At 47.9% G+C, this 12,535-nt stretch overlaps 1 protein-coding gene across 1 annotated transcript in view; it reads left to right on the top strand.

Annotated features, from left to right (window-relative positions):
* Positions 1 to 12,535, top strand: part of FMR1 (fragile X messenger ribonucleoprotein 1) — a 264,048-nt gene that overhangs the window by 133,256 nt on the left and 118,257 nt on the right. The window contains 1 exon segment of the mRNA XM_063937403.1: positions 11,230 to 11,323. Within this exon segment, the coding sequence (XP_063793473.1) occupies positions 11,230 to 11,323 (94 nt within the window).

Genomic DNA, 12,535 nt, shown 5'->3' with positions numbered 1-12,535 from the left:
GATAGAGGAAAGGGAAGAAGACTGCAGCAGGCAGCCCCTTCCCAGGAACAGAAGCCCTCCACCGCTTCTGCCAAGTCCTCAGCATGACGCTGGGGCCGTACAAGCGGACTCAGGTGCGGTGGGGGGTCGTCTCAAGAGTTTCAGCGCGCAGTGGGCTCACTCGCAAGTGGACCCCTGGATCCTACAAGTAGTATCCCAGGGGTACAGATTGGAAATTCGAGACGTCTCCCCCTCGCAGGTTCCTGAAGTCTGCTTTACCAACGTCTCCCTCCGACAGGGAGGCAGTATTGGAAACAATTCACAAGCTGTATTCCCAGCAGGTGATAATCAAAGTACCCCTCCTACAACAAGGAAAGGGGTATTATTCCACACTATATTGTGGTACTGAAGCCAGACGGCTCGGTGAGACCTATTCTAAATCTGAAATCTTTGAACACTTACATACAAAGGTTCAAATCAAGATGGAGTCACTCACCAAGGGTACCTCAGGTTCGTGGTACAGAACTGTCACTATCCGTTTCAGACGCTGCCGTTTGGATTGTCCACGGCACCCCGGGTCTTTACCAAGGTAATGGCCGAAATGATGATCCTTCTTCAAAGAAAAGGCGTCTTAATTATCCCTTACTTGGACGATCTCCTGATAAGGGCAAGGTCCAGAGAACAGTTGGAGGTCGGAGTAGCACTATCTCAAGTAGTTCTACGACAGCACGGGTGGATTCTAAATATTCCAAAATCGCAGCTGTTTCCGACGACACGTCTGCTGTTTCTAGGGATGATTCTGGACACAGTCCAGAAAAAGGTGTTTCTCCCGGAGGAGAAAGCCAGGGAGTTATCCGAGCTAGTCAGAAACCTCCTAAAACCAGGCCAAGTGTCAGTGCATCAATGCACAAGAGTCCTGGGAAAAATGGTGGCTTCTTACGAAGCGATTCCATTCGGCAGATTTCACGCAAGAATTTTTCAGTGGGATCTGCTGGACGAATGGTCCGGATCGCATCTTCAGATGCATCAGCGGATAATCCTGTCTCCAAGGACAAGGGTGTCTCTTCTGTGGTGGCTGCAGAGTGCTCATCTACTAGAGGGCAGCACATTCGGCATTCAGGACTGGGTTCTGGTGACCACGGATGCCAGCCTGAGAGGCTGGGGAGCAGTCACACAGGGAAGAAATTTCCAAGGAGTGTGGTCAAGTCTGGAGACTTCTCTCCACATAAATATACTGGAGCTAAGGGCAATTTACAATGCTCTGAGCCTAGGAAGACCTCTGCTTCAAAGTCAACCGGTGCTGATCCAGTCGGACAACATCACGGCAGTCTCCCACGTAAACAGACAGGGCGGCACAAGAAGCAGGAGGGCAATGACAGCAAGGATTCTTCGCTGGGCGAAAAATCATGTGATAACACGGTCAGCGGTGTTCATTCCGGGAGTGGACAACTGGGAAGCAGACTTCCTCAGCAGGAACGACCTCCACCCGGGAGAGTGGGGACTTCATCTGGAAGTCTTCCACATGATTGTGAACCGTTGGGAAAGACCAAAGGTGGACATGATGGCGTCCCGTCTGAACAAAAAACTGGACAGGTATTGCGCCAGGTCAAGAGACCCTCAGGCAATAGCTGGGACGCTCTGGTAACACCGTGGGTGTACCAGTCGGTGTATGTGTTCCCTCCTCTGCCTCTCATACCCAAGGTACTGAGAATTATAAGACGGAGAGGAGTAAGAACTATACTCGTGGCTCCGGATTGGCCAAGAAGGACTTGGTACCCGGAACTTCAAGAGATACTAAGAAGGGACTTGCTTCAGCAAGGATCATGTCTGTTCCAAGACTTACCGCGGCTGCGTTTGACGGCATGGCGGTTGAACGCCGGATCCTAAAGGAAAAAGGCATTCCGGAAGAGGTCATCCCTACCCTGGTCAGAGCCAGGAAGGAGGTGACCGCACAACATTATCACCGCATTTGGCGAAAATATGTTGCATGGTGTGAGGCCAGGAAGGCCCCCACGGAGGAATTTCAACTCGGTCGATTCCTGCATTTCCTACAAACAGGAGTGTCTATGGGCCTCAAATTGGGGTCCATTAAGGTTCAAATTTCGGCCCTGTCGATTTTCTTCCAGAAAGAATTGGCTTCAGTTCCTGAAGTCCAGAAGTTTGTCAAGGGAGTACTGCATATACAACCCCCTTTTGTGCCTCCAGTGGCACTGTGGGATCTCAACGTAGTTCTGGGATTCCTCAAATCACATTGGTTTAAACCGCTCAAATCTGTGGATTTGAAATATCTCACATGGAAAGTGACCATGCTGTTGGCCCTGGCCTCGGCCAGGCGAGTGTCAGAATTGGCGGCTTTGTCTCACAAAAGCCCATATCTTATTGTCCATTCGGACAGGGCAGAGCTGCGGACTCGTCCCCAGTTTCTCCCTAAGGTGGTGTCAGCGTTTCACCTGAACCAGCTTATTGTGGTACCTGCGGCTACTAGGGACTTGGAGGACTCCAAGTTGCTAGATGTTGTCAGGGCCCTGAAAATATAGGTTTCCAGGACGGCTGGAGTCAGGAAAACTGACTTGCTGTTATCCTGTATGCACCCAACAAACTGGGTGCTCTTGCTTCTAAGCAGACGATTGCTAGTTGGATGTGTAGTACAATTCAGCTTGCACATTCTGTGGCAGGCCTGCCACAGCCAAAATATGTAAATGCCCATTCCACAAGGAAGGTGGGCTCATCTTGGGCGGCTGCCCGAGGGGTCTCGGCTTTACAACTTTGCCGAGCTGCTACTTGGTCAGGGGCAAACACGTTTGAAAATTCTACAAATTTGATACCCTGGCTGAGGAGGACCTGGAGTTCTCTCATTCGGTGCTGCAGAGTCATCCGCACTCTCCCGCCCGTTTGGGAGCTTTGGTATAATCCCCATGGTCCTGACGGAGTCCCCAGCATCCACTTAGGACGTCAGAGAAAATAAGAATTTACTTACCGATAATTCTATTTCTCGTAGTCCGTAGTGGATGCTGGGCGCCCATCCCAAGTGCGGATTGTCTGCAATACTTGTACATAGTTATTGTTACAAAAATCGGGTTATTATTGTTGTGAGCCATCTTTTCAGAGGCTCCTCTGTTATCATGCTGTTAACTGGGTTCAGATCACAGGTTGTACAGTGTGATTGGTGTGGCTGGTATGAGTCTTACCCGGGATTCAAAATCCTTCCTTATTGTGTACGCTCGTCCGGGCACAGTATCCTAACTGAGGCTTGGAGGAGGGTCATAGGGGGAGGAGCCAGTGCACACCACCTGATCCTAAAGCTTTTACTTTTGTGCCCTGTCTCCTGCGGAGCCGCTATTCCCCATGGTCCTGACGGAGTCCCCAGCATCCACTACGGACTACGAGAAATAGAATTATCGGTAAGTAAATTCTTATTTTTTTTTGGACATTTTTTAAGGTAATTCCAGCTGTGTGACTCCCAAAATTTCATTGCTCCCTAAATTCCTAGGGTCTTTCTATTCCTATTCTAATAGGGTGAAATTACTGTTTGGTGTGTGAGTGTCTTAACATGTCTAAAGCACCAAACAAGACCACAAAAACATACTATGTATGTTCAAAATGTGAAAAATAGAGCACTACTATTGGCAGCTCTAGGGTGTGCGACACATGTTTAGGAATTGACGCTCAACCGGGGAGCAGGGGTCTGTCTGGGTCATGCGAACATGCCCTGGCAGATAATTCTAAGGAGATGGCGGAATCCCACAAACAACATTTAGAATGGGCTGCGGGTTTTTCCAAAACCATGGAGGAATTCCTAATTAGTTACCCCGTCTGCACAAGTAGAAAAGCAGTTGCGTAAAGTGGTAAAGAGACCACTCCCTTTCCTGCAGGAAGAATCGGAGGAGGAGCAGGGTCTCATAGACGATGAGGGAGAGTCAGCCACCTCTCTGTGTGCAGCTTCTAGGGAGATCGTAGCATCCTTCAAAGTGATCCAATACGGCAGTCTTCATTCCATACCTTTTCAGCTGAATCTGATTCCCCAGGGGGCAGGCATGCATTTACTTCTCTACCGAAGCATTGACTTGTCGCCCCAAGCCAGGGTCTAGCTAATTTGGGGGTCGGTACAGAAGAACCTAGCAGCAGGAAAGAGGTTTGGAATCTGGGATTGGAAGATTTTGACTACAGATGCCAGTCTCAGAGGATGGGGAGAAGTACTGGAAAACCATCAGTTTCAGGGAAGAGGGTCACCGCAGGAGAGCAGTCTGCCAATAAATGTCCTGGAGTTAAGAGCCATTTACAATGCACTTCTGATGGCGGAAGACCTAGTATGGACTCAACACGTGAGAGTGCAGTTGGACAATGTGACTGCAACCTCATACATAAACCAGGGAGGGACAAGAAGTAGCATTGCTGTAAAGGAGGCCACAATTATTCTGTCTTGGACAGAAAAGCGCAATATAATTCTGTCGGCAGTCTTCATTCCAGGAGTGGAAAATTGGGATGCAGACTACCTCAGTCGTCAAGATATGTTTCCAGGGGAGTGGTGTCTACATCCATAGGTATTCGAGGACGTGGTAAGAAGGTGAGGTTTGCCACAGATAGACCTAATGGCCACTCGAAACAACCATCAGCTGCCAAGATATGTGGCCAGGATGCGGGATCCAGCAGCAGAAGCAGTGGACTCGTTGGCGATTTCCTGGAAATACGGTCTGGTGTACATCTTCCCGCCATTTTCCCTTTTACCAAGAGTGTTGAAAAAGGTGAAACGGGAAAGAGCGTGGGTGATTTTAATAGCACCAGACTGGCCTCGCAGAAGTTGGTACTCGGACCTGAGGGGACTCCTGGCGGAAGATCCTTGGAAGTTGCCGCAGAGACTCAGAATCCACTTCATTGGCCATGTATGCTCACGTATACTAGGAATTGTTTGCAGTTTACAATGCGTTGCCAAATAACGTAAAAGGAAAAGGCATAACATAACACACATACACACATAAAATACATTAGTATAAAACACTGTTTACAATTACATAGCAATTCATTGCACCAGACTTGTTAGGCATAATTTAGTAAGTTGACGGCTAGTGGAAAACGATATTTATGGTAAGAACTTACCGTTGTTAAATCTTTCTGCGAGGTATACTGGGTTCCACAGGGAATAACATCGGGGGTGTAGAGTAGGATCTTGATCTGAGGCACCAACAGGCTCAAAGCTTTGACTGTTCCCAGAATGCATAGCACCGCCTCCTCTATATCCCCGCCTCCTTGCACAGGAGCTCAGTCTTGTTAACCAGCCCAATGCAGTAGCAGGTAAAAAGAGACTACAACCGTTAGTAGCCACATACACCACATTCTCACGACAGGAGAAGGTGTCAGCGGCTAATGCCATACAAACCCAAAGAAGCTAAGTGCGTCAGGGTGGGCGCCCTGTGGAACCCAGTGTACCTTGTAGAGAGAGATTTAACAACGGTAAGTTCTTACCATAAATTTCGTTTTCTGCAGCGGGGTACACTGGGTTCCACAGGGAATAATATCGGGGATGTCCTAAAGCAGTTCCTCATGGGAGGGGACGCACTGTAGCAGGCATAAAAACTCGGCGTCCAAAGGAAGCATCCTGGGAGGTGGATGTATCAAAGGCATAGGACCATATGAACGTGTTCACTGTGGACCACATAGCCGCCTTGCACAATTGTTCAAGGGTTGCACCACGGCGGGCCGCCAAGAAGGTCCAACAGACCGAGTAGAGTGGGCTTTGATGGTTGCAGGTGCTGGAAGTCCAGCCTGTACATAAGCATGTGCAATCACCATTCTAATCCATCTGGCCAAGGTCTGCTTGTTATGAGGCCTGCCACGTTTGTGAAAACCAAACAGTACAAAGAGAGAATCAGACTTCCTGATGGGGAGCTGTCCTCTTTACATAGATACGTAGAGCCCGTACCACATCCAAAGACTGCTCTTTGGAAGACAATTCAGGAGAGACTAAGATCGGAACCAGAATCTCATGATTAAGGTGGAAAGAAGACACCACCTTAGATAGGTACCCGGTACGTGTCCGAAGAACCGCCCGGTCATGGTGAAAAATCAGGTAGGGGGACCTACAAGACAAGGCACCCAAATCCGACACCCGTCTAGCAGAGGCAATAGCCAGTAGAAACAATACCTTAAGGGAGAGCCACTTAAGGTCTGCAGATTCAAGAGGCTCAAACGGAGACTCCTGTAATGCCTCTAGAACCACCGACAGATCCCAAGGAGCCACAGGCGGGATGTAAGGAGGTTGAATCCGTAACACACCCTGAGTGAATGTATGAACATCAGGCAGAGTGGCAATTTTTCTCTGAAACCAAACCGACAAGGCAGAAATATGAACCTTGATGGAGGCCAGACGAAGGCACAAGTCCAGGCCCTGTTGTAGAAAGGACAAAAGTTTGGCCGTACTAAACTTGTAAGCGTCTTGATTGTTAGATGCGCACCAAGCAAAGTAAGAATTCCAGACCCTATGGTAAATCCGAGCAGAAGCCAGCTTACGGGCCTTCAACATAGTCTGAATGACCGCCTCAGAAAACCCCTTGGCCCTTAGTACGGAAGCTCCAAGAGCCACGCCGTCAAAGCCAGATGGGCCAAATCCTGGTAAACACAAGGGCCCTGAACGAGGAGGTCTGGTCCTTGTGGAAGCAGAAGAGGACGCTCTAACAAGAGACCCTGAAGGCCTGAGAACCAATGCCGTCTGGGCCACGCTGGAGCGATCAGTAGTAGGATTCCTCCTTCTTGCTTGAACTTATATTACTTGGGGCAGAAGTGACACCGGAGGGAACACTTATGGCAGCCAAAAGTTCCATGGAACTGCCAGAGCGTCCTCGAATGCTGCTTGAGGATCCCTTGTCCTTGCTCCGAAGACCGGAACCTTGTGATTGTGTCGAGACGCTATCAGGTCCATATCTGGGAGGCCCCATTTGTCCACTAAGAGTTGAAATACTTCTGGATGGAGGCTCCACTCTCCGGCGTGTATGTCCTGACGACTGAGGAAGTCCGCTTCCCAGTTTAGGACCCCCGGAATGAACACTGCCGATATGGCTGGCAGATTACGTTCTGTCCGCCCTGATGATTTATGTACGCCACCATGGTGGCGTTGTCCGACTGTACTTGAACAGGTCTGTTCTGTATTAAATGCTGGGCCAAGTTCAGAGCATTGAACACCGCCCGCAGTTCCTGAATGTTTATCGGGAGGAGAGACTCCTCCTTGGTCCACCGACCCTGAAGGGAGTGTTGCTCCAACACTGCGCCCCAACCTGTCAGACTGGCATCCGTCGTCAGAAGGACCCAGTTGCAGGCAGGGCTTAGGACACCACCAGCCGCGCCACTTGCGAATCCACTGGCTGGGGGTGTTTCCCAATTTTTACTTAGCTCCGCAGCGAGGTGATAGCGAGCCAGCATCACCAGGATTCCTGACGTATTTCAACTAAATGGTCAGAATGAGGTAAAACTTGTTTAACAACCTTCTGACGTTTAAATCTGTCCGGTTTGTTTGAGGTAGCATCAGGCTCTGGGTCATCAGTAATATGAAGAATTAGCCTGATAGCCTTCAATAAGTCAGAAACATCCACCTGAGAGACCGATTCCCCATCAGAATTATCTGGATCAGTTTCTGTGGGGTCAGTATATACGCCTTCTTCATCAGACGAGTTGTCTGGGACGTGGGTGGATTGTGAGGAAGTAATGGCCCGCTTAGAGGACCCCTTGGTCTTAGGCGGGCGAGGGTTAGAGTGAATGGTTCAATTGCTGCAACTGAGCGGACAGTTGATCTACCCATGGCGGATTAACCGCAGGGACCATAAGCATTTGTACCGTCACAGGAGGTTCCATAGGGGGCGTAAGTCTAGTTACCAGAGTACTTAATAACGTGGAGAAAGTAGCCCAAGGTGGGTCGTTATGAACCCCCGTTGCTACAGTTCCACTGGGGGGTAGGGAACCCCCAGAACCTGAACCCTCTGCTGCTATGGTTTCCTCTAATATGTCTGCAGCGTCACCACCACGCAATGTGGGATCAGCCCCAGCTCCGTCGCCCCTTGTAGCTGACTTGTTTGAAAGCTCAATTCACGGGCAACCCAGTACAATATCAGCAGCCTAATACCTTAACAAGAACCCCCTGTGCAGTGTATGAGCACAAACAGAGAATTCAATAGGTATATGGTGACTGAAAATCACAGAAAAATACACAGTAAGTATATCCTGTGAAACACCTATATTAAACAATAACACTGACGCATTTAGCCCCCTCCGGGTACAGAATATAGGGATAGCAATCTGAGTGAGATACACGAAATGGAAGTCACACAGAAGCTATATGCACACACACACAGAGTCACATGTACAATGCAGAAATTATGACATGCAATAAAACTGCACTGGACTAGCAATACAAAGCAATACTAAGTACAGCTATATAATCAATAGATATACAACCAGTATTTACTGTGCATTGTTATATCACAGGGTACTTGTACTAAATAACCCTGACTAAATGCACTGTTTATTAACTAACACTGTCAGCAGACATGTAGAATACTTAAGTGTCCTGTAAAATGCACAGCGCTGACATGCAGGCGGCTTTTCAGAGGAGGAATTGCCCAAACAGTCCCAGGATCAGCTCAGCTTGTGGTAATGGCGCCCAAACGCTGACAGGGAGTGAGGGAGAGAGAGAGATGCAGCTCCAGGGCGGGAACATTTACTCTAAATGGCGCCCTGGGGGAGGGGCTACAGGTCAAAGCCGTATCCCCTTGCTGGGCTTCACCACCGGGCACTGTGGGCTATGTAACAAGCGGTTTTTACTAAAACCGACCTGTGCCCTTGCCCTGGTGGTCTAGTGGGGTCCCTGTACCACAACAGTGTCCACGCCAGCACACGCGGCCCGCCTCCCACCGGCCGCGCCGGATCGTGGTTTCCAGTGGGTCCCGCCTGAGGGACCCTCTTACCTCCTCCCAAAGTGCGGCCACGTGATCCTGGAGCGCTGCGGCGGGGTGTGTGACTGACTGAAGCAAACGAGCTTCCGCTGTAAGTACCCGGCAACCAGGGCGTAGGAATATACAGCGCCGCTGGGGGAGGTGATGGAGCTGCAGCAGGAGATGTCTGACTGACATGTAACACACACAGTGTCTCTGCTGCAGCCCTTGAAGTCTTCAGATTTCATTGTAAAAAGCTCTTCTGAGGTATGCCTGCACTGCATTGCACCAAATACTTGGTGAGAATGGTCCTATAACGCGTGCCTGATGGAAGTGTTTCAAACAGGACGTGACCAGGGTGCAGCTTGTCTGCCACAATTTTCCCTGCACGCTTCTGGACAGGTAGAGGTCCTGAACAGAGGGGAGAACGGCTGCAATGATCTTTTCTCACCACCCTCTGTAGAATCCGTCTGTCACACTCATTGGCAGCTCCATACCAGACTGATTAAAAAGTATGAAGAGGAAGCATAAAGACTTTGTCACAAGGCCCATATCTTCACCCAGGTCTGAATCGTCTGTTTGATGGCGTGGTTCTTGAGACCAGGATACTAGGAGACAAGGGTATCCTGAGATCAGCTATTCCTACCATGTTGGCGGCAAGGAAATCAGTCGCGACAGCACATTACTGTAGAATTTGGAAGAAGTACATGGACTGGTACTAGACTGTTAAGGTTTCTCCAAAATGGTTTGGATGGAGGTTTGAGATTGGGATCTTTGAAGGTACAGATCTCGTCTCTCTCTATCCTTTTCCAGCAATGTCTGGAGTTCTTTCAGGAGGTCCAGACATTTTTACATGGTGTGTAGAGAATACAACTACCTTTTCGTCCACCCACGTCCCCGTGGTATCTAAATTTGGTCCTATAATGTTTTTAAATCGTCCGTTTTCGAACCTTTGTAATGGGCGGACCTTAAATACAGAAGTTGGAAGGCGGTCTTGCTCCTGGCTTTGGCATCAGCAAGAAGGGTCTCAGAGTTAGGTGCCCTGTCATGTAAAAGTCCTTTCTTAGTTTGTCATGAAGCCAGAGCGGAGCTTCATACGAAAGTGGAGCTTTTACCTAAGGTGGTTTTGGGTTTCCACATAAACCAGCCGATTGTGGTCCCCTCCTTCAAAGGTTTGTCCGAAAGGGATCTGTCTTTGGATGTGGTCAAAGCCTTACGGGTGCATGTTCAGGCTACTGGTTCTATTAGGAAATCAATGCTTTGTTTGTACTGTATGATGGCCCCAGGAGGGTTTGGCCGGCTTTAAAACAAACCTTGGCAGATGGATACAACTAGCCATCAAACAAGCATATATTGCTTGTGGTAAGAGAATTTTTTTTCGGGTAGGTGCTTATACCACCAGATCCGTAGGAGGCTCATGGGCTGCGGCTAGAGGAGCTTCCACTAGACAACTTTGCAGAGCTGCAACGTGGTCATCAGCACACACATTCACTCATTTTTACAAGTTTGACATGTTTGTGTCTAGAGATGCAAATTTTGGATGTTTTGGTTCTTCAGGCTTCGGACAGCACTCCCGCCATTGGGAGTGTCTTTAGGACATCCCCAGCTGTCTAAGATCTCCAGTGTCCCCTAGTGGATGAAAGAGAAAAGAGGATTTTGGTACTTACCGATAAATCCACTTCTCTGAATCCACTTGAGGACACTGGACGCCCGCCTCTGTGCGGTCAGCCTTCGTGTTCTTATAAATTTAGTTCAAACAGTTTGATTACTATGTTTTGTTTTTTGACGTGTTGGTATGGTTGGTTTCTTCCCTTATGGCTTTGATTTTTCATATTCCCTCTTCTCTCCGATCTGTTTTCCAAACTGTAGGGATAGGGGGGCGTGAAGGGGGAGGAGCCAGCAGAGCAATTTTTTTTTACATTGTGCTATCTTTGGTCTGCATCCTTTACACCCCAGCTTTCTAAGATCTCCAGTGTCCCTGAGTGGATTCAGAGAAATGAATTTATCGGTAAGTACCAAAATCCTCCTTTTTGTATTTTTACCCAGAATTTTTAGCTATGGGCCATGTTATCCTTTCAACTGATGCCAAGCAAAGTTTTGAGACATTGGAACACTGCTATGTATAGAAATTCTTAAACCTAGAGATGCATTTAATGCTGTATTCATGTGATTAAGGTAAAATTCTGTTTTGGAGTGACTTTACAGTCAGTCTCTATTCCTAGTAGTGTTTAAAGACTAAATAAATTCCTTTTTCATATGAGGGGTGTCATAGAATAAACGGAGACTCCTAAAATCATAGCTAAAGCTTTTCACCTCTTTGTTTCCCTTTATGTAGGTGTGCAAAAGAATCTGCCCATAAAGATTTCAAAAAAGCAGTTGGCGCGTTTTCAGTAACCTATGATTCAGAAAACTGCCAGCTTGTCATCTTGGTAAGCTTTGTCATAACCTGTACTTTATTTTAATTTATTGCTTTATTAACCTGTATTATTAGGCAGGTTTAGATAAAATCTAACATTGTTTCATCAACTACAGATGTGTCACCATACACCTCTCCTTTTTGTGCCATATAGTACGAGATTTAGACGCTTCATCATGATTTGCATCATAGCCACATACAAATTCACTTATAGGGCCTGATTGAAATGTTCCCACTGCTCTCTCCTGCAATCAAGCCCATCCACAGCTACTCTAATATGACTGCGGATGGGCGCGACAAGTTAATTTCAGCTCACAACTCCTCGGGGTTGCGAGCTAAAATGCACGTAAAAAGAGCCGTTTAGGCGCCCAAACGGATCTTTTCACGCTCTTGCCCATCACATTAGTCGGGTTTAGGTGCTTTGCTCGCCTAAACCTGACTGTAATGGGCGCGATAAGTGGAGACATTTGCATATCGCCCCGCGTTCTCCCGTCACTATAGATGGGAGATCAAGGGTGCAATAACATTTGAATCCCCCCCCCCCCCCCCCCCCCCCCTTCCCTCAAAGTGTCCTAGGTACTAAGTATTTTTGTCGCAAAGGAACTGGTATTAAGTCACAGATTAAGCATAAGTAAACGTTCCGTGAGGCATTAAGTGGGTCACCCGTGTCAGACCTCTGTCCTTTGTCTTTTTGCTTAGATTAGTGACTGATTCACACACACAAGTTACTTGGATTGCTAGCACCAGTAGTGAGGGTGGGTACCTTTGCATTGTACTTTTGCGATGGGAATAAGATATGAAAATTTCTCTGGTTGACGTTTGGCGCAGCTAAATTGCAAAGTCCATATTGCTCCCAACGGTCCAGTTTGAGGATCGATGTATGTGGTATTTAGTACCTTTTCTGTGCCTGTTACATGGCATCATATAATGACTAGCACAAAAACAGCTATGTAGTGTATTTAGCAAATAGATATGTAATGGGGTTATATATTTGCATCTGTCAGCCAAAAAAGTGCACGTTGTAGACTAGTCCTTGGACTTCAGTACATCCTGCATGATGCACAACAGGAAAAGGAAAACTAGGTTATGCTGGTAAACTGGAGCACTTACTAACTCATGCTTGACAGGCAAGGGCCTGATTTAGATGTGGTTGGAAGTGCTATCGCTGCTGCTTACATGTAAGCAACAGCGATGCATTAATATGGCATGCCTCCTGCTTGCATTT

The sequence above is a fragment of the Pseudophryne corroboree genome, chromosome 8 (genome assembly GCF_028390025.1).
Source record: "Pseudophryne corroboree isolate aPseCor3 chromosome 8, aPseCor3.hap2, whole genome shotgun sequence".
Taxonomy (NCBI): domain Eukaryota; kingdom Metazoa; phylum Chordata; class Amphibia; order Anura; family Myobatrachidae; genus Pseudophryne; species Pseudophryne corroboree.
The sequence above is the reverse complement of the archived record's forward strand: the minus strand, read 5'-3'. Positions and strand labels throughout refer to the sequence as shown.